This window comes from Cheilinus undulatus, linkage group 20 (assembly GCF_018320785.1).
Source record: "Cheilinus undulatus linkage group 20, ASM1832078v1, whole genome shotgun sequence".
NCBI classification, from domain to species: Eukaryota; Metazoa; Chordata; class Actinopteri; order Labriformes; family Labridae; genus Cheilinus; species Cheilinus undulatus.
This window is the reverse complement of record NC_054884.1, coordinates 4,306,323-4,333,768: the sequence shown is the minus strand read 5'-3', so window position 1 is coordinate 4,333,768 and position 27,446 is coordinate 4,306,323. Positions and strand designations below refer to the sequence as shown.

Here is a 27,446-nt window from a genome sequence, read left to right as displayed (position 1 = left end):
ACGTTTTTAAACTTTCCAGTTAAAATGTGATCTGCATTGCTCTGTAATAGTTTTTTCTGCCTGTTGTGCCCGTTTTTAATGCGCTCTGTGATTTATTTTTCTCTAGTTGCAGGAGATCAAACCTCTCATGACAAACTCAGGCATGTTACTGGTTATTATTCTACTGTATTTTCATCAGCAGGAGTGATCAAAGTAATCCACTGTAACATACAAACATGATGAGCACAGACATGATGGAAGAAGACACAGCGGGGCACAGAGTGGACACAGTAGAGGGCATTAAAGGTGTAGTAATCACAAGGGAATGCCAAGGGCATTAATACTACAAGGAAAAATAAATTCATTGAAATTAATAGAAACTGCTGTTTGCAAATGTAGCCTTGTTTTTTCACAAGTGATACTGACCACAGTTAAAATAATAATGATGGAAATCCATCCAGCCAAAGAGGACTGATGGCATCAACATAGCCTGCATCTTGTTTAATTAGATTTAGAAAGCCGATGTCCTCAGGAGAGTTCTTCTCCTCCCTCACCCTCATCTTGGTTCCTGTCCCTGATTTTTACTCCACCATCATCCTCTCTTACTCTCTGTCCTTGCTTTCTTCTCCTCCTTCACCCCATCTTGCTTCCTGTCCCTTATCTTGCTCTCTGTCCCTGCTTTCTTCTCCTCCTTCACCCTTATCTTGCTTCCTGTCCCTGGTTTCTTCTTACGGCATCATCCTTTATTACTCTCTACCCCTGCTTTCTCTTCCTTTCTCACCCTTGTTGCTCTCCATCCCTGCTTTCTTATCCTCCTTCACCCCCGCCGTACTTCCTGTCCGTTCTTTCTTCCACTGCATCATCCTTTACTACTCTCTGTTCCTGCTTTCTCTTCCCTTCTCTCCCTTATCATGCTCACTGTCCGTTCTTTCTTCTCCTCCATCATCCTCTCTTGATTTCTGTCCCTCCTTTCTTCTCCTCCTTCACCCTTATCTTGCTTCCGGCCCCTGCTTTCTTCTCCTCCATCATCTTCATCTTGCTTTCTGTCCCTGCTTTCTTCCCCTCCATCATCTTCATCTTGTCCTCTTTCCCTGCTTTCTTCTACTACATCATCCACTATTACTCTCTTGTCCCTGCTTTGTCTTCCTTTCTCACCCTTATCTTGCTCTCTGTCCTCACTTTCTTCTCCATCATCCTCTCTCATCTTGGTTCCTGTCCCTGCCTTCTTCTTCTCCTCCTGATCTGGCCCACTTCATTCAAAAGAGTATTTCTTTATAATCTGATATTTAAAAAAAACAAAAATAAACAATATTTGACTGCAGCAAAATGATAGCGGAATTGTTTTTCAAATAAAGACATTTATCAAGGGAAAAATGAAATTAATTTCTCTAGGTTACAGGTAAATAATATTTATTTTAAACAGAGGAGTTAAAGCAAGCTGTCTGCTTATACTGATACATTTTAAAACATCTACCTGTTGTTCATCATATAGCTGATGTATTTCATAGCTGCAGTGCTCCAGTGAAAGTCTGTAGCCTAATCATTTTCTATAGTTAGCAGCCTAGGTGTTAATTTTGATTTTTTTTTTTTCCTTTACTATTTTGTTGATGGCATAATGTCTTGGTTTTAGACAGTTGCTCTGTTGCATGTGTGATGAATGAATGAATTCATGAGTAAGATGTTGCTAACGTGCTGTGTTCTTGGAGCTGCAGTGACGGTAATGTTTTAATAATGAACTCTGACCGGCTGTGGTTACTCTGCACTGCAGGAACAACATAATGTTTCTGTTAAAGAGTGAGTGTTGATAGAAGGAGAGAGCTAGCCAGGGCGATCAAGAGAGTGTCTTTAAGGATAAAGGCACTGGTTCAAATATTGAGAGCCTCCACTCATTATAGATACGATGGCCCCTTTTATGTTCAATCATCATTGTGTTTCCCAGGGAACGTTGATACATGGTGGTTCCTAAAGTCAAAATCCCATTCATGTTTTCCATAGTACTACATAATTCTACATGCATCCACAGCCCTTGAGTGTCACAGCAACGTCTCTGATTGGTTGTGTCTCTGGACCTTAGAAATTTCTACAGCACCCACTAACGATGACTGTCAACTGATGGCGGCCGTCTGCTGTGTATAACCAGTCTGACCTGCATCCTGTCCGTGAACTTAGTCCATGCCCACGCTCCCCTGCGTGCTGTCATTGGCTGGAGTATACACACCTACTCTCCGCCCAAAAATGTCCTGATCCAACCAAAACAATCAGGCAGAGCTGAAGGTCTCTGCAGGCACATTCACCGCTATGCATGTCCATAAGTGAAGTCTGAGTAGCATCACCTTTGTTGAAGTATTTTTTAGGAAAATCCTACTGACCTTCCCTTTAAATAGACACAACTTTAAAATGTCAGTGCAATTCTAAAATATGTGAAACATAAGTATGGATATGTGATTGAAAATAGGATTGATCCTACTGTGACAGTGACATCCCTCAAAAAGCTCTAGCCCTGATGATGCATACTACATCATCCATGCCAGGGGTGTCCAAACTATATTGGATATAACTAATTTTTCATTGGCCCGCAGCAAATTCTAGAAACAAACATCTCAACAAGAATTTATTGTGAATTTTTTGTGACTAAACAGGGCCAGCAATCGACTGTGTGAAATGATCGTATCGTAGCTGCCCAGACCCGTACGTATGTTATACTTCTGATCATGTGTAGTCAGCAGTCCTGCACCCTTTATACATCTTGCAACCATACTATCAATAAACACAGACCTTTATAGCTATACTAAAAAACAGTGACAAAGTTGTTACCCCAGCTACAGGGGTCTGGCTAGCTAGAGCTAAGAATAAAGGTTTGGATGCAGTGTGGAGCCGCGTTTCCAAAAGAGTTACAAATGAACTACATCTAATACATGTGCCATTATCCACCAGTTTGTTGCACTTGAAAGCCATTTTAGCCACTTTTCAATCCTTACATTCCACTTTTAGTGATTGTTTTTGCCACTTTAACCCATTTTTGGTTATTTTTGCCACTTTTATCTAATTGCTGCCACTTTTAAGTCATTTATCTTCTTTAAAAATCCAATTTCATCACCTTTTCCACTATTTCTCCCCATTATTAATCAATTTTGGCAATTTTGAACCCATCTCAATTATGTTGTTATAAGTTATTTTCATTTAAAGAAGCCTATTAACAACACAAATGAATAAATAAAGATGCTTGTTTCTTTGATCAGAGTGGTTATTATTCAGGTCAAATATAAAATATGGTTTTCCCAGCTTAACTTTACAATGGACCATGGTTTTGCTGACCTCCATGGGCCCCAGTTTGACTGGGTCCCTGAAACCTCCCCCCTTTATTCCTCCTTGTGGACGGCCTTGTCTGCTCACAACCATTCCTAATTGTGCATGGCTGTGTTCAACAACCTTCGGGTACAGCAGAGGTCCTCAGTCTCTGGCACCTTTATCTTGGAGGTCGCTGGCCGAAACGGTTGAGAACCACCAGGTTAAAACACAGGTAAAAGGCTCTTTAAAGTGAAACCACTGACAAAGGTAGCAACATAAAACCACAATACAGTTAGATATGAAGTTCATCTGACTTTCACATAGGTCCATCAGAGCTGTCCTTGATGCATCACAACAAATCAAGGTTGCTGCAGCATATTTTTCTGCATCCACGCGCAGAACTTCCCCCCAGAAACAAACAGAAAATCAATTGACTAAATGAAGCTCTTTCAAATGGAGCACAGCATGAAACGTCCTTTCCCTTGATCAGTAATCTAGATATTAATCAAGAGCTTACAAATCAATACAGGTCCTGCAGCAGAGAGCTGCCAGCTGGAGACAGAAAGACTTTCTCTGTGTGCCAAGAGAAACGGGGTGATTTTTAAGGTGTTAGTTTAATAAATTCACCAAGGCAGTTTAAACCCTTGCCTTCAGGTTCAGTCTTCTTGTGAGAGCCGGATAGAAACCTCATACATACAGTTGAGGTATTTACGTTTGGTTGTCTCTGTCGTGCTGAATATCATGGCACAGAAGATTGTTTTTTTTTCAGAGTCAGAGCAAACCATTTCAAGTTGCCTTGTTAACCCAAGTATCAAAGAGCTGAAGTCAGTGAACTTTGCCTAACCTTTGAAACTCATCCCAAACTGTTTATTTTCACGTAGACTTTGTTCATGTGTCCGTGTGCATGAGCAGCAGCTATTACGTCATGCCACTGACTGCAGATATGCAATGTGGGTCACAAGCAATGCAAAGGAGCCAAATTAGTCTGGAAGCCCTCAGCTGGATGTGACTTCCTCCACATTCAGATGCTGGTCTGCAGCTCACCATTGAGCAGGGCATTGTGGGTCTCCAAGCTGGTGTTGATGACAGCTGCACCATTAAGCATCCTGCTTCTGTCGGCCCTGCTGTCACTGTGCTCAATCTCGTCCAGACCTGCCACCTTTTTCAGGCACAGAACATTCTGAAAGCTCTTCTTGAAGTTCTCTGACAGGAAGGCGTACAGGATGGGGTTTGCGCAGCTGTTGGCATAGCCGAGCACGACGACGAAGTCAAAAGTGCTCTTCACGGCAGAGGTGGGGTTGATGGAGCTGGTGACGGAGGCAACGTTGAAAATGTAGAAAGGCAGCCAGCACAGGACGAACACGGCCACCACGATGGAGACCATCAGTGTCACCTTACGCTCAGAACGCTTGCGCTTGGTGGAACCCACTCGAAGACTGGACGACTTCACCTGCCAAACAGAATGAACTGTCATTGACCTGCTCACATTGTGGCACACATCTTTAAGTACTTTGACATTTAGGCCTTTTGTGATCTTTTTTTAATGTTTAGATCAGTGTAACTGAACCCCGCTCAACCAAAAGCCCAAGTTGTTGAAAAATACCTTTGCAAGAGCCACAATCTAAGTGGTAAAAAGTGGCAAAAATGGCTTGAAGAAGCAATAAAAATAAGTTGAAGGTGAAAAAAATGGTTACAAAGTAGCAAAAATGGTAGAAGGACCTAAAAAGGGGAGATAAAGTTGAAAAAGGGTCAGAAAGCAGCAAAAAGAGTTACAGGTGGCAAAAATGGTCCAAAGTGGCAAAAACATGGCAAAAAAATGAGTGAAAGGTGACTAAAATGGGCAAAAAGCAGTCTGTAGTGGCTTAAATGGGCAAAAAAATAGGAATACAGTGGCAAAAATTGGATAAAAGTGGCAAAAAGAAGCGGCATAAATGGGCAAAAAATAGGAAGAAAGTGGAATTTAATGGCAAAAGGTAGCTTCAATGGGCGAAAAGTGGCAAAAAGTTCAAAAAAGGGCAAAAATGGGATAAAAGTGGCAAAAAGAAGTGGCTAAAATGGGCAAACAATAGGGAGAAAGTGGTATTTAATGGCTAAAGGTAGCTTCAATGGGCGAAAAGTGGCATAAAATTTTGAAAAAGGGCAAAAAAATATTTCCTTTTAAAGGTGTTTTGGGGAATGATATTTTAAAAAAGGCATAGAAAAACCCACAAATAATCACAAACGAGCCGCATATGGCTCCAGAGCCACACGTTGAGTATCACTGGTTTGGATGAAATGATATCAATTATTCTAATGTACACTTTTAACCTGGAGTTAGAGGAGGTTACAATCTAAACAGGCCTGTTGTTCTTTTTATGGGGTTACAAGGACACTTTTTTCACTCAAATCTAAGGTAGAGATATTTCATTCTTATTTCATTTTTGAAGAGAAAGCAACCAACTCACCTTGACTATTATTAACAGGTAGCACAGGCATATGACGATCAGAGGTAGAAAGAACCCAACCAAGAATGTGTAGAATATAAAAGCTTTGTAATAGACGTCCTTGGGCTCTGGCCACATGATCCCACATACCGGGACCTTGTTCAGACCACTGAAGATCATCGTGGGCAGGATGACCAGCAGCGACACGCCCCAAACCGTCAGGTTAATTAGCCTGGCTATGTGAGGTTTCCGCCATCTTGTGGACTTTATGGGATGGACCACCGCCAAGTACCGATCAATGCTCATCACCATCAGACAGAAGATGCTGGTGAACTGATTGAGAGAGTCTGGGGGGGAGAAGAAGCAGAGATGGCGAGGTTAGAATATGGGAAACAATAAAACCATTACAGTTTGTAAATGCATCTTTATAAAAGCAGGCAGAGAGAAAGGAAGTGTACATCTTTATATTTGCATCTGAAAATGCAATTCTAAATGATCTACAGCCAGAAGATGTTGAATAAAACTTTTAGAAAAATGTAGCATGTAAAGGAGAAAATGTAGCTAAGTAAATTTCAGCAACCAGTAATAAAGAATTCCTTATAAATAAGGACACCTGCTAGCTTGTGTAACACATAGTTTTTTACAAAACATATATATAAATATATATTGACCCATGGACCAAAAATGCTTAATTTGTCTGATTTTTTAAAAGCCAGTGGCACAGAAAGAAAAAACGTTTTGGAGCAGAAAGAGGTCTCTCTGAAAAGAGACGGAATTCACATCCCTGTTGCATTTGACTCTAGGTCAAGTCTCACCTTTTGAAAAACAACCTGGTTAATGATTCACAGTCCCTTGTAGTTAATTCATATTAAGACTAGAAAACCACTCGGAGAGCACAGACCTCCACCATCAGCTCTATCTCCCAATAGCGAAGAATCCTTTAACAACATTCCTGGATCCAGACTGTGATCCGGATCACTCCCAAAATTGCCGATTACTCCCTCCCCCATGGGGTGGAGACACGATGAAGCAAAACATTGGCTGCCATGACTTTGTGGAAGTCATGGCAGAGGGTGAATATTCCTCTATTCCTCCCAGCATTGTGAGTATTCTCGCTACAATTCGCTGTCTTTCTCTCTGTCATTCATCTCCTCAACCAGGCGTGTGTCTTTCAAACTCTATAAACTCCAGAACTTTGAATAAATTACTCATGTCCACCATCTCCTGGTGTAAAGCGGTAACAGCGCAGCCCTATCTCCCAATAGTACAGAATCCTTTAAAAATTCCTGGATCCAGATGGTGATCTGGATCAGTCCCACAATCTAGTCAGTTCTTCCTTATGCCATTTCTGACATTTCCTGAAAATTTCATGAAAATTCGTCCATTGCACGGCAGTGCAGGAGTTAGTGCTGTTGCCTCACAGGTCCCAGTCAGGGCCTTCCTGTGCAGAGTTTCCATGTTCTCTCCGTGCATGCATGGGTTCTCTCCTAGTACTCCAGCTTCCTCCCACCACCAAAGACATGCTCGTTAGGTTAACTGGTGACTCTAAATTGCCCGTAGGTGTGAATGTGAGCATGCCTGTTTGTCTGTCTCTATATGTCAGCACTGTGATTGACTGGCGACCAGTTCAGAGTGTAACCCCCCCCTGCCCCGCCTCTGGGATAGGCTCCAGCCCCCCCCGCCAGCGACCCCCCAATGGGATAAGCAATATAGAAAATGGATGGATGGATGAACAACCCCCTCAAGTCACAAAAGTAGCTACTCAGTACTTTACGTAAATTTTAAATGACTCACTTTTTACTTGAGCAGATTTATAGATTACTGCTTCTACTTGAGTAAATTCTATTCAAAGTAACTTTACTTTTACTTGAGTACAATAGTCTAGTACTTTTTCTAGCCGTGCATATGCCATCGATCTACAAAAACAGATGTTTTAGGTTAATCTACTAATGTGTGACACCCACACAAGTCTGGTCAATGCTTAAAAGTGATGCTAGTTTGATTGTTTTACCTTTGAATACAGAGTAAGCCAGATGTTTTGTCTTGGTTTCATCATAAAGACAGTGTAGAATTACTTTAATCTGATGAGATGAGACCGATGATGCATTCATATTTTGCTTTAAAAATGCAGCAAAAACTGAAACAGTTTCTCTCAGACTCCTAAGTTTGGACAAATACTATAAAAACTAAGAAATGAACACTTGACAAAGTGGCTGTTTTTACCTAGTGTTTCTTTGTACTGCAGACAAACTGAGCTAATCCAGTTTGCACTGAAATTTCCCATGATCCCTCTGCTCCATACGTACCTACTGACATGATCACCCTGCACAGCACCTCTCCAAAAGGCCAGTGCACCAGCGCCAGCTGCATTGCGATGAATGGCAGGCTCATCATGCACAGGACATCGGCCACAGCCAGGTTCAGGATGTAGATGTTAGTCACCGTCTTCATTTTGGCATATCGCAGGATCACGTAGATCACCAAGGTGTTGCCGCACAAACCGACTGCACATACGACAAAGTAGATGAAGGTGATGACCACTGAGCTGGTCTTGTCCTGATGAAGCTCCTTGGTCTCAGAAATATTAAGGTCCATGCCAGACTCATTCCTCTGAGTACAGCCATCACACAGGAAGGACTCAGGGATGGAGACGTTGGGAGGAGTCAGGAGTAAAGGCAACAGGTCCAAGGCCATGACAGATCAGGGGGTCAGATGGTTTCAAGTGGTAAGAGGTCCTGAGGAGGAAATCATGGATTTGATCATCTCTTACAGAACTCCAGAGCAAATATTCTGGGGTAGTGAATAAGTACCTGAAATAGGAGATCTGGTGTTCAAGGTCCTGGGAGTTTTGAGGAGCAGGTGGAATTCTCCATGATGTGGATCAAAACATAAGAAATCCTTGCTGGTTACAAAAGAAGCTGCAAAACAGATTTGTGGGAAGACTGAGACGGAAAAAAGTATATAACCAATAAGAATAATCCTCTAAGATCCATGGCAACAAATGAAGAGTTATTTACACCTCAGCATTCACAACTTTAATGGCCGATCTTAAAGACTGTGTCTTTAGGGTCTGAGTACCACGCAGGTGTGAGAGCCTGATTGTTATTGACCAGGTTCTCCTCTGTTATTTTTAAATTTACCACTTTGGATTTCAAAAAATGTCCCCAATTGCCCCAATAGCGCCACCCTTTGTCCTTCTGTGGAACAGCCCCAAGAGTGAGTTTGAACTGGACTTCTGATATTTAGTAAGAAAGGTCTATCTACAGGCTGTTTCAGGACCCACAGAAATAATGTTGATGGGCAGTTGTTAATTTTCGTGCCTTAAAGCAGGGGTTCCCAAACTTTAGAACCTGTGACCCCCAAAATAAAGGCGTCAGAGATCAAGAACCCCCACCTCCTCTTGAGGGAAGAGGGGGATAAAGTACAAGATGTTGCACAAAGCATCATGTACAAAACTAGCATTTTAGGCGGTTTTTCTTTTACTAACATTTAAGCACAAATATCACTCGTTTACTACATTCTTATTTGAAATTGAACTTAATTTAAAGTGTAAGTGAACCCCCAGCTCAGAGCTAACTCTGCTCACTTCAGCCTTTTCAAAAATGCACAGAGACTGAGCAGTCTGGTACTAAGAGGAGGGAGGGGAAAGGACGGGGTTATCCCGATTAGGGCTGGGCAATTCATTGAATATTAGATTAAATCGCAATATGGCCTGCTGCAATTTTCAAATCACAAAAGGTGCAATATCTCTTGGATTGGAAATTTATGTCAAAATACCAGTTTCTAACTTTTTCTGCAGCAGATGTTATGCATGACAGATCATGCAATCATTCAGTTGCCATTTTTTTTTAGAATAGTGTACAAAAAATCCTACCTTCTTCATTTTTGTGTTTTTTCAAATTAAATATGAGAATGACAAAAATTCTTTACTGCAACAATTCATATACGATTGGCAATACAAGTCAAAATCATCAGAATTAGACACTTTTAAAGAACTGTTCAGTCCTTGTTTAGAAATTAAAAGCTATAAAATGCAGATTTTTTAATCATCTTGGGTCAAATGTCAGAAATAAAACTAGCATTGATGTGTTTGATCATAAATCAGTCAGATGCCTCAGTGTACAGCTGAAAAAAAATGTTAGTTTTCATTTCCTCTTTAACAATATCTCTTACAACAAATAATATTTCAGATTTTACATTTTTCTTGTTTTTTTTTGAAAGCATCCCACGACCCCTCTTGGGGTCTTAACCCCCACTTTGGGAAACACTGCCTTAAAGGACGAGAAACGTTATTATGGAGACTACAGAGTTAGAAGGTCTGCCTTGTATTTTACAAGTCTGTGGATCAGATGCGCTGTAAACAAACGCCTGAGGTGGCTCAGCCTAGTTTTTTTTTTAACTTAAAAAATATATATATATACTATTATACATTAGAACAAGGCACAGTTTACAGTCAATAACACTCCCATTGGCTGTTAGAGTAATCAGGTAAACAGCGATATCAATCAAGATCAGACAATTCACAACATGAAAGAAAAGATGAAAAAGGTAACCTGACACGCCAGATAGATCTGTTTCACACATCCACCTGGTAAACCTCCCATAGACCGTGTTTGGGAAAGGGCAGAGCCTTTGAAAATGTGATTGGATGAACGTTCTGTCTGTCACATCTTTACAGGCCAGTCAGAGCAACAAAACATGTGACGTAGCCGCTACTGAGGAGTAAACTCCAACCAAGAAATGTTATCAAGTTCTGATAAACTGCTAATCTCTTCCACCATAATTGCACCTGCCTGTTGTTGCTGCTTGCTTATGTCACGACTCCGCCGCGCCCGAAAGTACTGCCACTTGACTCTGATTGGTCCTGTCACTTTCTAACTGGGCCCAAACTGTTCAGACGGGGGCCTGCTGTGACCAATGGTTCCTGGATATCCTGACAGTGGAGCAGTTTTTGACAGTTCAGACCCTTTAAAATTGAAGAGCTAGTCCAGTGCCTCCTGTACATGGGTAAACTGGGATCGAACACCATCTTCTCCAGAGTCTGTGAAAAACACAGACTCAGCTGAGCTAGTCCTACAATGATCTTTACGTTGGACGTATTCCTTTCTGCTTTGTATTCAGTGTTAGAATTTCAGCTGGTCCTACAGCTCATCACTGCCATGTAGTGTTAGAAACGTCCTCTCTCAGTGGATCATTTTCAACTATTAAAATGTTAACCTCACATTAACAGCGTCAGGTGTAAATCTTTATGGAACTAATAACTAAGAAAAATGTGGAATATTGCTGGAATAAAGATGCCATGTGGTTTGAAAATCCATTTGTCACATGAGGCATGAAAACATGTCCAGTGTCACATCAGAGTAAAGATGACACAGATTTGATTGGCTGACACTTAATGTTAATACTCATGTTTACCTCCATATTTTTAGGTTTGACTCCAACCAAAGTTTAACTAACTCATTCATGAATGACTCTAACCCTCATGAATTTGCGGTTTCTGCTCTTTTCTCCACATCCAACTCAGCTCATACTAAAACTCCTGAACACTAAGCTGATCTCAACAGTCTGGGTCGAGACATTCACTGTGATAGGATGCCACCTGTGCAACAAGTCCAGTGGTGAAATTTCCTGGCTCCTAAATATTCCACAGTCAACTGTCAGTGGTATTATAACAAAGTGGAAGCCATTGGGAACGACAGCAACTCAGCCACCAAGTGGTAGGCCACGTATAATGACGGAGCGGGGTCAGCGGATGCTGAGGCGCATAGTGCGCAGAGGTGGCCAACTCTCTGCAGAGTCGATGGCTACAGACCTCCAAACTTCATGTGGCCTTCAGATCAGCGCAAGAACAGTGGTAGAGAGCTTCATGAATGGGTTTCCATGGCCGAGCAGCTGCATCCAAGCCATACATCACCAAGTGCAATGCAAAGCGTGGGATGCAGTGGTGTAAAGCACGCCGCCACTGGACTCTAGAGCAGTGGAGACGCCTTCTCTGGAGTGACGAATCATGCTTTTCCATCTGACAATCTGATGGACCAGTCTGGGTTTGGCGGTTGCCAGGAGAACGGTACTTGTCTGACTGCATTGTGCCAAGTGTAAAGATTGGTGGAGGGGAGTTTATGGGTGGGCTTGTTTTTCAGGAGCTGGGCTTGGCCCCTTAGTTCCAGTGAAAGGAACTCTGAATGCTTCAGCATACCAAGAGATTTTGGACAATTCCATGCTCCCAACTTTGTGGGAACAGTTTGGGGATGGCCCCTTCCTGTTCCAACATGACTGTGCACCAGTGCACAAAGCAAGGTCCATAAAGACACGGATGAGAGAGTTTGGTGTGGATCAACTTGACTGGCCTGCACAGAGTCCTAGCCTAGAACACCTTTGGGATGAATCAGAGTGGAGACTGAGAGCCAGGCCTTCTCATCCAACCTCAGTGTGTGACCTCACAAATGTGCTTCTGGAAGAATGGTCAAAAATTCCCATAAACACACTCCTAAACCTTGTGGAAAGCCTTCCCAGAAGAGTTGAAGCTGTTAAAGCTACAAAGGGTGGACCCATGTCATATTAAACCCTATGGATTAAGAATGGGATGTCACTTAAGTTCACATGTAGGTCAAGGCAGGCGAGCGAATACTTTTGGCAATATAGTGTATGTGGCGTGTGAGAGAGCGCGTGTGTGCTTTTCCATGTCTGCATACATGCAAGAGAGGTGCACCTCAGCGAGAGAACCAGGGCGCTGGGCCACTGATGACTGATGTTTATTCAATTGATCTGTGGGACAAACAGCTGTACACTGTGGCAGTATCACTCCATACTGACAGCTTCGTTGACCGGGACATTAGAAAAGTTACACTTACATTTTTACCTGCAGTACAATTGTGACCACAGCTAACATCTTACTGGTGATTTTTGTTTTACAAGCATAAATCATTGATTACAATGCAAATAAAACAGAGATAAACTTTAAAATTGCCAATAAATAAATAAATACAACAGTCCCTGTTATCAAAAGTTTCACTGATTTGGTTTGAGAACCAGTTTTTACACTTTGAAGGATCAGGGTCTGACCCACAGTCTGGGCCATCCTCCTCCCATTGGAGCCAGTTTCACACGTCAACTCTCCAAATTAAAAAAGAATTGCAGTTAAATTTTTTCTCAACGTGTTTTGCTGATTAAATGTGGTCTATATTTTGTAAATTCTGTATTACATCATTCTCAAACTTAAAGTCATCTCTGTGTTTTTAGTTTAAATTAGGCTGAAAGCAGTAATTATGAGTCAGGGCTCACTTCACTACTTTGGCTAAGTTCCTTTCGTTGTGCAGTTTAGATTGATAAAATATATTTGGATTAAAATGTTTTTAGCAGCATAAGCAGATGCACAGCCTTTAACTCAAAAATATATCAGTTTGCCATAACAATCTATGGCACTGATTTTTCCTTTTAGCTTAAATTCATTTGGGCCAGTTCTTGCTGGTGCGCAATTTAAAACGAAGAATTTAAAGATGTGTGTTATCTTTCCATATGACGCTAGACAGAGAGAAGGTCAGAAAGCAGCAGCACACACTTTCTTTACATTTGTTCAGGCATTTCTTGTCTCCACTGACCTGCTGGAAGGGTGCATGTCCACAGCTCTCCATCCACCTGCTGTCCCGGGCTGATCGTTACGCACGGCGCTGGCGTTCAAACCCCCCTCCTCTGGAGCTGCTGTCACACGTCCTTCTGGTCATTTTTACTTGCAGCACGTAAAACACGAAACTCTCAGGTTTGACCTTCGAGTCTGAGCTCAGAACTCCTGGTAAAACCACTCTTCACCGCGAGTCTGACGACGAATGTCCCGCGAGATGTCAGTGATAGCAGCAGGACGCACGAGTTTACGAGAGAGAGAGAGAGAGAGAGAGAGAGAGAGAGAGAGAGAGAGTTGGGTGGGGGCCCCCTTGCAAAAGCCCTATTTTTTCACTCTGATTGTCCAAATGTAGGCCATTAAAATAAACTCTGATATTTTGCTGAATCTGCTTTAAACTGAGGGAACTTGTTACACATAGAGTGAAATATTTCAAGCCTTCATTTCTTGAAATGTTGATGATTATGGCTCACAGATAAGAAAACCCAAATTTCAGTGTCTCAGAAAATTAGAATATTACATTAGATCAATTAAAAAAGAATATTTTAAACAGAAATGGCAGGTTTCTGAAAAGTATGTTCATTTCTATGCCTTCAATACTTGGTTGGGCCTCCTTTTGCATGAATTACTGCATCAGTGCGGCGGGGCATGGAGGCGATCAGCCTGTGGCACTGCTCAGGTGTAATGGAAGCCCAGGTTGCTTTGACAGCAGCCTTCAGGTCATCTACATTGTTGGGTCTGGTGTCTCTCATCTTCCTTTTGAGCACAGTTGTGTTTTTAACAAAATAAACCAACTTCAAAATTAAGTTTGTTATGTACAGCTAGAAAGTTGGATTTTTATTGTTGATATCAGATTAAATTAAGCTGAATTTCATTTTATCAGTTTATGCACATTGGGATTTTTTGTACCACAATCGTTTTGATTATAAAAACCTCGCTGTGCACTGATTGGTGCATCTCATTTGATTGGCAGACAACCTGACAGGCAGATGCTACCTCCAGAAGGATGGCTTTAGTGCTAGCTGAGCTGACAGGGAGTGGTGCTTAGTGGGCGGGCTCTTTTCTGCCATTAGGTTGATCCAAAGTTTGGTTGAGACAACAATTTCAATATGGATCCCGCAATGGATTGGCTTTAAGAGCTGTTTGAGTTTGCCTATCGTAATCAAACAGCTGAGGTCACACAGAGTTTCTCCAATTCTTTCTACAGTCTATGATTAGCACTCTGCCCAGGGGCATCATGGGAAAACTGCCTATGTATCCTTAGATTTGAAATGGCATTGGGCGGAGCTTAGATCAGTCGACTCTGCAGAGATGGACTAACACTGATCAGACTGTCAAATAACTGCAAAACTGAAGTCAATATTTCTCAGAATGGAGTTAAAATTATAAAATGTTGAAATGTTTAACTCTGAGGTATCAACGCTGCTGTTTCTACTATGAAGATCGAGCAAAACTGTGTCTGACTCAGTTAAATAAATCCCAAATAAACCTAACTTAATCTGTTATGACAAACGTACTGGTCACATGTTTGACCCCTTAAGAAAAGTTTAGAGTCTAATATAATATACAGGTACCTTGGTAATGTTTTACCCAGACTGATATGATACATCTTTGATCTTTACCTTCAGCCAATGAGCTTCCTCTCTCTCTCTCTGGGGTCTCATCAATATCTTTACCCAGGAACCTCTGGAGCAGTTTGCATCTGGTCTTGATTACAGATGGAGCCTGAAGGTCAGATCAGTCAGAGTAATGAGGACCAATGAGAACAACTGCTGCCCGCCGCTGTTTTACAAGACCAACACTCACACACAGAAACTTCACATCTCTCAGCAGTGGGACTGTCCTGTAAAAACACATCAAATGCTGATTTCTGGAAACAATTTAACACGTTAGAGCTTGATTTCTGAGCCATGTGATAAAACAAACTGTAATTATGATCTACTTGTATGAATGCCATGAGAGTGAAACAGGCTCAGATGTGTTACACAAACCTTTATGAATTCTGCAGGGACCTCCCTCTAAAGCAGTGGATCTCAACCTGGGGGTCGGGACCCCACTGGGGGTTGGCAGACACTTCGAGGGGGTCGCCAGATGCCTTAAAAAACTATGAATACTTTTGAAATTGTTTTCTGCCACCCAATTTTGTTACAAGTATTTGCTACTTTTCATCAGTTTCAGCACAATTTGGACCGATTCTGGCCTCCTTTTTTTTAACCCATTTTTGCTGCTTTACACCAATTTTGCCAAATTTAAACTTATTTTCATCACTTTTTCCCACCAATTTTCGCCAATTTTAACACATTTTGCCACTCTAAACCCATTTTTGTCAATCTGAAACAATTCTGGACACTTCCCACCTATTCTTGCCTCTGTTGACCCATTACTGCCACTATTAACTCCATTTAACCATTTTTATGCCAGTTTGTGCCCATTGTAACCACATTTTAACCACATTTCACTATTTGTAACGCTAAGTTTTGCAAGTTTAAAACACTTTATCTCACTTTTAAATCCAATTTCACCAGATTTTCCCACACATTTTTGCCACTTTTAACCTATTTCTGCCACTTCTTAATCCCCTTTTACCATTTTTTTGTGCCATTTTTTTGCCACCTTTATCTAATTTTTAACACTTATAATCCATTTCTGCTACTTTTACACTCCATTTCATCACCTATTCCACCACATTTTTTGACATTTTTAAAACTCTTTTTTAAGAAAAGGGATTTACATTTTTAAGATGACTTTATACTACAGCAGAAAAAAGATATTTGTTACTTTGATGAGAGTGGTTATAATTCAGGTTAAATATAAGATATGGTTTTCACAGCTTAACTTTACAATGGACCATGATTTTGCTGACTCCATGGGCCCCCAGTTTGGTTGGGCCCCAGAAAGATCTCCCCTTTATGGGTGGCCTTGTCTCACACATGACTATTCCTGATTGTGCATGGCTGTGCTCAACCACCTACAGGTACAGTGGGGGTCCCCGGTCTCTGGCACCTTTATTTTGGGGGTCGTGGGCTGAAAAGGTTGAGAACCTCTGGTCTAAAGAAGATAACTCTTAGGGTGAGCTTTTTATGGGCTGTACACACGTTGATGCATTCTTAAGGGTGGGGATTTTTTTAGGGCTGTCAGGATTAATCATATTTATTGCAATTACCCGTGATCCACAATTAGTGCACTATTTTTTTGAAAATCGCTATTGATTTTTATTGTCCCTTTCTAAAAACTTTGGTTAAGCAAGGTCAGGGTCTCCCTGCAGCCACAGTGATGTAAAATAAGTCCACACTCTAAGTCATCTGAACATTTTTACACTTCACTTATTTCCTTTTCAGTCCATTGAAAGTTCCTTTTTCTGTGGTTAAGATCATGTTAAAATCTCCAGGCTACCTACTGAAGCAGGCCTGCAGGGAGACTTTCCCCCTTAGTTTGAAATCCAACATGACTCAAAATAGGGTTAATATGAACCTTAATCTCAAGGGTTATATTTTTGATGTTTGGTTGTTAGTTTCTAATTTCGCATACATACAGCTTTCATTGTAATTGTAGTTTTTGCTCATGTTTAAGAGTCACAAATTTGTCAGAAATTGGATGAAATTTTCCAAGTCTCACACAAATTACAACCATTTATCATGAAGTAATAATTCCTCAAGAAAAATGTAGTTGTTGGTCAGTGCTTTTACTGAAATATGGCATTTTCACCATTACTTACAGCCCATTTTAAAACAGGATATCATGAGTTTTAAAAGCCTTCCAAAAGACTTGAAAATAAAAATAATTTGTAAGTGCCCTTACTGTACTCTTAAAGGGGACATATTTGATCTTTTTGAGACATTTTTATATTGGTCTCAGAGGTCTCCAAAACATTCCTGTGAAGTCTGTTGCTGAAAAAAAAACGCTCCAGTATTGGATTTTTGCATGTCTAAAAACCCCTCTGTTTCAGTCCTGCTCAGAACAAGCTGTCTGACTCCGCCCCCTTGCCATGCCCCTCTCAGGAAATGGGTGTGGCTCTCCTGATCCTGAGCTGAGAGGAAGATCAGGAGAGGAGGGCGGGACTTCCTTCCAAGCAGGGAGGACAAACCAAACCTGGGGGCGGGGCTAACTCCCCACATGACATCATGAGGGGAAATGTGAGAACGGCTTGTTTCAACACATATTTTCTAAAAGGTGGAGAAAGAGAAGGGGGAGGGAATGGACTTTTCTGATTCTTGGGTGGATTGTGGACAGGACAGGGACACATAATTATACTTTTAAACTAATAACATCCGTGAACTTCAAAGTCAATATAAAGAAGAAAAATTTTACATCACCGAAACAAACAAGAATTCTGTACAAGATGTTTATAGAGGCAAACACTGTATCTGTTATCTACAAGGTAAGTGCAGAAACATTAATCTGGGTTTATCATGCAACATTAAACATGTCATATAGATAAATAGGCTCAGGGAATCTTAAAGGAGGATGTATTTCTATGCCAAAACATTCACATCCCGCCCACCCACGTCATTTAAGTCGTACAGCTGGGTGCTGTACTGCATGCTCGGAGATGACTTGGAGGCTGGGCACAGGAGGGTGCAGAAGTGGCCCTTGAAGGTGTCGGAGAGGCAGGCGTACAGGATGGGATTGGCACAGCTCCATGAGTATGACAGCAAAACTACAAACTCGAAAGCTCTGGCGAAGGGCAGGTCCAGGTTGCTTTGGTAAAGGGAGCAGAAGTTCAAGGTGTAAAACGGCAGCCAGCACAGTCCGAACACCAGCACCACCGCGACCACCATCTTGGTGACCTGTCGCTCCAGCTGGTAGCTCTCTTTGTGAGGAGCAATCCCTTTGAGTCGCATGGACCTCAGCGTTAGCAGCAGCGCCGTGTACGCTACCGTCATGACTACGAACGGCAGCGCAAACCCTGTGACAAAGGTGTACGTCAAGATGCCGAGCCACCAGGCGTCTGAAACCAGGTCTGGTATACACAAGCCTCTCTCAGCCGAGAAGTGGAGCGCCATCGGAAGGATGGTGACGAGTGAAAACAACCACAGAACGGCTGAAACGACCTTAGCGATGTGTGGCGTTCTCCAGCGGGCAAATCGAAGCGGGTTAGCCAGCGCCATGTAGCGGTCGATGCTCATCACTGTTAGACAGAAGACGCTGGTGAACTGGTTGATGCCGTCCAGCACCATAACCACTTTGCACGTCGTGTCGCCGAACATCCAACGCTTCTGGAAGTTCTGGCTGGCTATAAAGGGAAGCCCTACCATGAAAAGAGCGTCGGCTAATGCTAGGTTCAAAATGTACACCGTTGTTGAAGAGGTCATTTTGTCCAGTTTCAAAATAGCAACGATGACAAGAGAGTTCCCAACAAGTCCAAGGATGCACACCACCAAGTAGAGCACAGCCATGGCGATGCCAAAGCCGCCAACGGCGCTCTCTGTGTAAAAATGCTTATCCAGGTCGCTCTGATTGTTCTCTGTGTCTGGTAAAAATGTTGGGTCCATTTCACCAAAATAAAGGGTTATTCCAAAAAGAAATTTAAATGCTTAATTGCACTCAGAACCCTCCCTTTTTCAAGCAGTGTAAGGGTCGCCGCTTGATCTCGCGTTGTTAAAAGTACCCCGATGGAAAGAGGAAAACATCCCAACCAAAAAAGCTGGAAATCAAACACCATTTCCTGCTTTCAGCTTCTCCTCAACCCTTCTCGGTAATTAAATTGTAAGTCCTTTTTTTCGAGGAAAGAAAAAAAAATCTCAAAGTTTATTCCATGGTGGTGGAAGCAGCATGTTCCTCCAATAACCATGTGAACATCCAGAAACAGAGAAGGGACACTCCAACGCTCCTCTGCTTTTTTCTCCCTGGGAGCCCTTATTTATAACTCTTCCCCCCTCAGTTCAGAGGAGTGTGTCTGCTGCTGCCCCCCCTGCCCAGTCCCCCACCCCTTTTGGTACACACACTTTGTACACAGACTTTGTTCATCAACGTCCACTCTTCTTCTGCCCTTTCCTTTGGTTGATTTTGTCCAAACTATACGTCCTCTTCTGCCAGTCTGCCTCTGGTACTTTTTCACCGGTTAGTGAGGAAGGTGGTGATAGTTGGGGTGGGGTGGGGGGCATACGAGCAAGCACACACTCAAACACACTTTCTCTTTATCTTTGGACCCCCAACTTTACAAACCTGCTGAAAGGAAATACATATTTGCCAGCTTTTCTGTTCCATTGTTTCAACTTTTTAAGCTCTCTAACTTTTGAGCCTTTAATGCTGTGTGTTTCAAAGCCAACTTTTATATTAGTAACAGGGCCGGGTAAGAAGAAAACAAATGTGTAAGGAAGGGTGCCAAAAGACAGACAAAGACAGATGACTTGATTGGAAACGGGGGAAGGGGGTTGGCAAAGATTAAAGTCCCTGAATGAGCGAGGACACGCATTGCTGAAATACCCCAGAAATTTCTAACATGTTCCTGGACATTCTTCAACACAACAAGCAAAGCTCAGTCAGAGTCACCAACTCTTCTCAATGATAATCCTGTCTGAGTTCGTCCTCTACTCTTCTAAAGGCATGTCTGTACTATAGCTGCAGAGCAGTCTTCATGTTGTAGTCTGAACTCCTGGTTAGAAGTCAAACATTTGATATGATCAGAGACTTTTCTACTCCAGTGTAAGCCCCGTGTTAAAGGGCAGGCAAAAAAGAATGAAATCAGTGGAAGCATTCACACGGCTACACTTAAGGCTAAGGGTTATCACGCTGAACCGTAAATCAGAATAGAGGCTTTAGGAGGCCGTCTGCTCTCAGGTCTTACTCTTCTCCACCGTTCTCCATGTTTACCCTTCCTTCAACCCCCCCTCGCTGGGACAAGACAACATATGTACCAGTTTAGTTTATTTTTACTTAAACATCTATTTTTCAAACAGCCTGTCTATGGATATGACACACAGCCTGTAAAATAAAGAATGACTCACGCATATTATTAAGGAAAATTATAAATTGGCTGTAAATTATAATATATCTGTTATGATTTACAGCTGTGTTCTTGCCATTTCAAGTGTGGAATTATTTTTCAGTATATCTGTAAAACCCAGAATTTTCAGAATTTGAAAAGGAGAAATCTGAGCATGAGATTTTTTCTCTGTCAGCAGGTTTTTATAATAATAATACTAAAACTAATGATAATGACAATAATAATAATTAAAATAACAATAATAATAATAAATTAATAGTGATAATGACATAATAATAATAATAATAATAATAATAATAATAATAATAATAATTATGATAATAATAAAAAATAACAATAATAATAATTACAATGATGATTATTATTATTATTATTATTATGAAACTAATAGTTATTTAAATGGTAATTACAATAATAATAATAATGATGATAATAATAACAATAATAATAATCATAATAATAAAATAATTACAATAAAGATAATAATAATAATGATAAATATAATAATGACAATAATTATAATAATAATGATGACGATAATAATGATAATTATAATTATAGCAGTAATACTACTACTACTGCTACTACTACTACTACTACTTATAATAATAATAATAATTACCATAACAACAACAACAACAACAACAATAATAATAAGAATAATAATAATAATAATAATAATAATAACAACAACAACAACAACAACAACAATAATAATAATAATAATAATGACATTAATAATAAAAATAACAATAATAATACTAGAATTATTAGTAATAATGACATAATAAAAAAAAATAATAATGATGACTTAATAATAGAAATTATAAAATAATAATAATGATAAATAATTACAATAAAGATAATAATAATAATGATAGATATAATAATGACAATAATTATAATAATAATGATGACGATAATAATGGTAATTATAATTATAGCAGTAATACTACTACTACTGCTACTACTACTACTACTACTAATAATAATAATAACAATAACAACAACAACAACAACAACAATAATAATAATAATAATAATAAAAACAATGATAATAGAGGTAATGAAGCCCTTGAGAATAAGAGGAGCTCAGGTGTTCATCCCAAATTAAAAGTATCCTTTTGCATGCTGCTCTGGCCTTTGCCATACTGACCTGAAGGCTCCAATAATGAGTCGAATTGTCAATAAGCTGATAATGAAAGACAGTTTACTCTTAGCTTTTTGATTTTCTAAAAATTAATTTCAATCATATAGAAATCTTTAAATGTTGGGATTTTTTTAAAACAAAGTTCTGACATTTTTAAGTTCTTATTTGCTGTTATGAATGTAATCATAAATCATAATGTAATCATTCATATGTAGATTTAGAGTGGATTTGGAGAGGTCAGATGATTGTTAGCCAAAGGAAACATAACTAACAGGACTCATCACAGAACAATAGTTTTTGTCCTTTTCTATCCTCCCTTTTTTTTTTTCTCTTGGTCTCCGGATGTGAGGAAAGTAGAAAATCTGCTACGGTAAGCTGGTCTTCCAAAATCGACACAAGTCCAGAGTCTAAAGAAGTTTCAGGGGCGCGTTTGGCCGTTTTTAGACCTAAAACCTGTTCTTCAGACAGACCTGATGTCAGCACCGGGACCTCTCTGTGACTCTGAGGTCAAATAAAGTCAAATACAGGCAGTAAAGGGAAATTCTGGAGGAACTCTACTGTGTTCCTGTTTTTTTGTCTTTTTTTTGTGCAAAGCGGTCAGCAGAGCGGCTGTGACGTCACATGGAGGCGGGTCTTTCTCTGTCATAGACACGTGTACCGGGAAGTAGGAAGTAAATACAGAGAAGCTGCAGAGGAGAGGTGAGCAAACATGACATTAACCTAAAAAGGAGCAGGTATTTATGAATTTACGGTCATTGAATGATTCAAAACGCAGTTTCATCTCGCGGATGAAAGTTTTATTTCAGGAACAGAAGCAGAAATATCGACTGTGTTAGTTTGCCGGGTTCAGCCTTCTAGGCTTCTTAACTCATCAGTTACCACAAATAATAATTCTCTGTAGGTTTGAAACCACGGTTAAAGGACAGGTAGTTGGACCACATAGTAAAGGGTTTGCTGTGTACTTTATCAGCAGTAATACAGACACATTTTAGCAACTCATGATGATGCACATCCTCCTTTCACTCAACAGCTGCTGAGCTCTTCTTTGCACTAGGACGTCTTTTAAGGGAATACATGCACATAAAAATGCATCTCTATTTCAATTCTTAATTTCCCTAGATTATTTTGTTAGATTGTCAAAGAAGTTATAAAATGAGCTTCCACTTTTGTTGTAAATATTACTTTAGTATGCTTTTATTTATATGCAAATCAGGTTTTAATCTGTGGAGCTCATAGAAAAAGTTACTAAAGCTCATGTAAGTTATTTTATTGCAGCCCTTTTTGCTAATGAATGTGAAAGCTTTGGGTGAATCCAGCCCTACAGGCATAATGCCAGAAAAAATAACTGTCCATAACGGCAGAAAAACTACATTCCCGGTCTCATTCTCAAAAACTGAATGAATAAATGAAATAAAATAAAATAAAATAACCTAAATCACTTTTATAATGATTTCAACTGATGTTTTGGTCTGGTGTAAGCAAAAGCCTGTGCTAACCAACGCTTATTTTAGGAGGTTTAGTAGATTTTGTTGCTATTTAAAGTGTATTCTTTTCTTACTTTTACAATATATTTTAGCAAATTAAATTATAAAGTAATAGTCAACGTTGTGAACCTTTTTTTCATCTTGTTTTAAAACACAGGTGACCTTTTTAACCAATTGTTTTGTGTTTTACCTCATACTTTGACTTCATAATCCCATAGTTTGAACTTTTAGACTCACAATTTAAAATTTTGAATCATATTTTGACTTTTAATTTCATGATAATACATTTTATGTCATATTTTGACCTTTCAAACTCATGATATTGACTTCTTTCTAATATATTTGCCTTTAAAAAAGATTATTTTTCAATTTCAATTTCACCTTTTTGAACTATTAAATTTACTTTTCTCAGATTTGAGCCTTTAAACTGATCTTTTTTACTTTTTAAAAGTTAGAATCGTTCATCATCAGTGCTACATTTTTTTCATATTTTATTTCTGGTGAATGAGGTACACAGTTTCTGGTTAAAAAGGTGACCCAGTTAGGCCCTCAGGTTAGTCCTGAATCCAGAACCTGGCCCAGTGATTGAGTATGACACCCCTGTTTTAAAAGCTTACCTTGTAGTAAAAATATTTTGGGTGGAAGAAGAGGACTATAACGGTCACCGTCCTTTAGCACAGGCCATTTGGGCTACTATGAGAACATGAATCGTGTTGCAAGATGTTACAGAATCTTGCTAAGAAGTAACAGCAGGGGGGATTTAAAGAGAAAGGACTTCAATGTCATTAAGCAGATGGTGCATCAGTGGCTGTTTGATTGTGATTGATATCAGTGATGTTTATTTAATTTATTTATTTATTTTGGGACAAATGCCGACAACACAATCAGTCGATCAATTCCAAACCAATGGTATCTCTAGACACTTTAGGGAGGGGCAGGTCTTGACTTTACTCTAAAAACAACACATTAATCCACCATGAGCATAGCTACAGAAAACAGAAACTTCCTTTTGTTGGGCAGAAACCTTTCAGAGAACAGATTCATGTTTTACAACCAGCCAAAAGCTGTGTAGTGTGGTTAGAGGGAGACACAGGACAAAAAGAAATCTTAATTTATGTGTAATTAACAGTAAGTAACTTATTGGTGTTTGTTGTTTGCCAGGCCTGGCGCCATGCTTGAAGGTTACAGCCCTATGATCCAGGCCCTGCTGGGGACTCTGTTCACCTGGGGTCTGACTGCTGCTGGAGCCGCTCTAGTGTTCGTCTTCTCCAGTCGACAGGTAATGTGCACATCCGGAAGTTACAGACATGCTCAAGGGAATGCCTCAAATTTGTTCAGAAGGCTTAGAAGCGGCTTCACTCTGTCAGAAGAACTGCTGTCGACTAAGGCTGGACAGTTTATCATTGATCACTGGAACCGGGGTGTGCATGTAGAAAAGGTTTAGAGATGTAAATACACTGCTACACATTATGTGACATTACATTATAGAACATGCAACTTTATTTTCCAACTATTTTGTGGTTTCTTGCAAAAAAAGCTCACTTTTTTGTCTTTGTAAGAACCACTGGCAGTGGTCTCAAACAAACAAAGTACAGACAGAAGAAAATATACCTAAACTCACAAATCTAAGACAGTATGATTTTCATTAGTCTAAAAGTTTATGTATTCATTGAACACTTGACTACAGACAGTTCAGAGATTTTTAGAGCATGACGTTGTTACATTATGCTACCTGTAGCTTCACTCCCGCTGTTTTTTGCATATGCAGCTCACAGCAGAGGGAGAGTTTGCAAGAATCTGTGCAACTGCACAGATTGTGCTTTTTTGTTATTTTTGAGCTTCTTGCTTGAGAAATGAATCGTAATTGAAAATAAATTCAACTTAACCCTTTCTCTGATCCCCTTTCAGAAACGAATCTTGGATGGAAGTTTAGGTTTTGCAGCCGGGGTGAGTAAGATTTCTTCGTTCTGATCCACAGTCATAAGTAGACTGTAGAAGTAGATGGATGCTGGAGAAACTTTCTGATATTTCACTTTTACAGAGGCCAAGCTTTCTTCTAGATAAAATGTCAAACACTAACAAAGCAACTAACAAGTAACCTGAGATTGACCTGATAAAACCACGTATAAAGCTCCCTACAGAAGTCAAAAAGCAAGACATTTATTAAAATCAGAATCAAGTTTGTCTTCAGACAAGTAAAGTAAAAACAAGCCCTGTGTCTGAAGGGTGGTAGACTTGGAAAAAAGGTAGCAGCTTGATGAAATGATGTTTATGCCTCAGATAATTGAAAAGTCACAGTTACCATGTTAACCATGGGAGGAAACTGGAGAGATTTATGCTGATCAACGTGGGGCCGATGTTGTGTTTCCAGAGACTTTAAGCTAGCAGTAGCTCTGTGACAGCAGGAGCTGAAGTCTTCCTAACAGATTTTCACCTTTACTCAGGTATTAATGACGTTTCAGAAGAATCATCTCATTTAACACAGTTAAAATACACAGTATATGTGGTGTCGGTTTATGACATCTCTGGTCACAAGACTCTACATGAGTCTGCGCAATGTGGAGTACAGTGTGGTGCAGTGCTTTTCCTCCGTTTGCCCTGTTTCTACTCACTGTTACTTGCGTTGACATGGACAAGGATCAAAGACAGAGGGAGGCGACAAGGCACCAGGAGTGTAGGAGGACAGGAAGACTTAGTGACTCTCTATCCTTACTCAACAGAGCTTGTTGGGTGCCTTTTCAAAGTGGAGATACTTGCCCTTAATACTACGTTTACGATATGTAAAGTAACATATCTGTTTGAAATATAAAGCTCTGATGACTTGTTTCAACATGGAGAAAACGAAGCAATTTCAAGAATTTGGGGGAGCTTCACAAGGAGTGGACTACAGCTGGAGTCAGTGCTTCAAGATCCACCACACACAGACAGATCCAGGACATGGACTACAACTGTCGCATTCCTTGTGTCGAGCCACTTTTGAGCCAGACGTCAGAGGCGTCTTACCATGGCTAAGGACCAAAAGGTCTGGACTGTCGCTCAGTGGTCCACAGTCGTCTTTTCAGATGAAAGTACATTTTGCATTTAATTTAGACATCAAGGTCCCAGAGTCTGGGAGCAGAGAGGACAGGTACAAAATCCAAGTGTCTTGAGGTCCAGTGGGAACTTTCCACAGTCACTGGTGGTTTGGGGAGCCATGTCATCTGCTGGTGTTGGTACACTGTGTTCTATCAGGTCAAAGGTCAGCGCAGCTGTCTACCAGGAAGTTTGAGAGCTTTTCATGCTTTCCTCTGCTGACTAGCTTTATGGAGATGTTGATTTCATTTTCCAGCAGGACTTGGCACCTGCCCGCGCTGCCAAAAGTACCAAAACATTGTTTAAGGACCATGGTATCCCCATGCTTGATTGGCTAAAATGTGTGAATTAGTGTAGTCTGACACACCTTCAGCAGTTAAAGATGTTAGTTCCTGCTGCGCTGGTTTCAAGTGGCGCTGAGACAATAACTCTAGCTATTAGCCAACACCCTGACTCTATGGCGCACTGTGGTTTCAGAGTGCCTATTATGTGTCAGAGCGGGAGAGGCACAAGTCTTTCTGTCACTAATCCCTCCGTTATGTTAATAATCAGTCCATGGCTGGTAGGTTGGGCCGTGACTTTCTGTGTGTCATATCTTGCTCTAGGTTGCTGTTCAGTTAGCCGTGTCTTTGGCCCTGTACACACATAGACGAATTCAGGAGTTTACGCTAAAGTTTTTTGTTGTATCGACATTTTATCCACACGGAAATGGCGTTTTGGGAGGCTGTAAACGCTACTTTTTGAAACCGGGTCCCAGACTGAACAAATCTGTAAACGCTTACTGTTTCATCCCTGTGTGGACAGCCAATGTCCTCACTTTACGGGGATACACTCTTGCAACCTCATGCTGCTCGTCCAGCTGAGGTGCTGCTCTGTGGGAGAGCTTAATGCTGGGGGCACCCACCACCAACAGCGTCAGGAGGGGAGATCTGGATCTGGATACCACCAGGTCTCTGAGGCTGTGCCTGGCTCATAGCACCCATATACTGCTCTACTCCTAAACACTCGTGCCAGTCGTCCTGACCCAAGGTTGTGTGTCACAGCCCTAAAACTGACCCCTATGAGAAGCTAGCTCCCCCACAACTGGTGTTAAGACACTCAGGGGGTCTGTGGCTTTAGCTGAAACGATATTCTCTATCAGCACAACCTCCCCAGCCGAATCTACATGCTATCTCATAGTCCTTTCTTTCCCTAAACAACTCTCATTTTTGATAGTCTATCACCAGAAATATCTGTTTTAGGAATGTCACCAAGCCCTGTACCACTGTCCCAGTCATTCTGCATAAACTCCTAAGTTTTATGCACCCATCAAAAGTACATGTAGACCCAAATGGAACATCCCAATGGCAGTCGGAGTGATCCAGAGATAATTTGGTACTCTTTATCCATATCCTTGTTCTGCACACCTTGCCTCAGCATGCAACCTGGACTTCATTGACCATCCTATATTATTCTGTAGTCCTACCTCGCCTTTTAAAATGACACATAA

The 27,446-nt window shown here is 40.6% G+C and overlaps 3 protein-coding genes across 5 annotated transcripts in view; 1 reads left to right on the top strand and 2 right to left on the bottom strand.

The window, feature by feature from the left end:
* Positions 1-62: 62 nt before the first annotated feature.
* On the bottom strand, positions 63-13,447 carry LOC121527914 (somatostatin receptor type 2-like). The gene is made up of 5 exons (XM_041814955.1): positions 13,289-13,447; positions 8,501-8,608; positions 7,997-8,425; positions 5,712-6,037; positions 63-4,717 (listed from the first exon to the last, which is right to left on the bottom strand). The coding sequence occupies exons 3-5, from the start codon at positions 8,382-8,384 to the stop codon at positions 4,289-4,291; spliced, it is 1,143 nt and encodes a 380-aa protein (XP_041670889.1). The 5' UTR covers positions 8,385-8,425; positions 8,501-8,608; positions 13,289-13,447; the 3' UTR covers positions 63-4,288.
* A 4,060-nt stretch (positions 13,448-17,507) lies between these two features.
* LOC121528731 (somatostatin receptor type 5) lies at positions 17,508-19,123 on the bottom strand. The gene has a single exon (XM_041816296.1). It carries the CDS (start codon positions 18,795-18,797, stop codon positions 17,778-17,780), a length of 1,020 nt encoding a protein of 339 aa, XP_041672230.1. The 5' UTR covers positions 18,798-19,123; the 3' UTR covers positions 17,508-17,777.
* Positions 19,124-22,054: 2,931 nt separating this feature from the next.
* LOC121527824 (zinc transporter ZIP11-like) overlaps positions 22,055-27,446 on the top strand; it is a 31,673-nt gene continuing 26,281 nt past the window's right edge. For 2 of the 3 annotated variants that reach the window (XM_041814826.1, XM_041814824.1), the window contains exons 1-3: positions 22,055-22,100; positions 24,047-24,164; positions 24,794-24,832. In XM_041814826.1, coding sequence (XP_041670760.1) covers positions 24,057-24,164; positions 24,794-24,832 — 147 coding nt within the window. In that variant the 5' untranslated portion in view covers positions 22,055-22,100; positions 24,047-24,056. The other variant, XM_041814825.1, reaches the window with a different exon arrangement.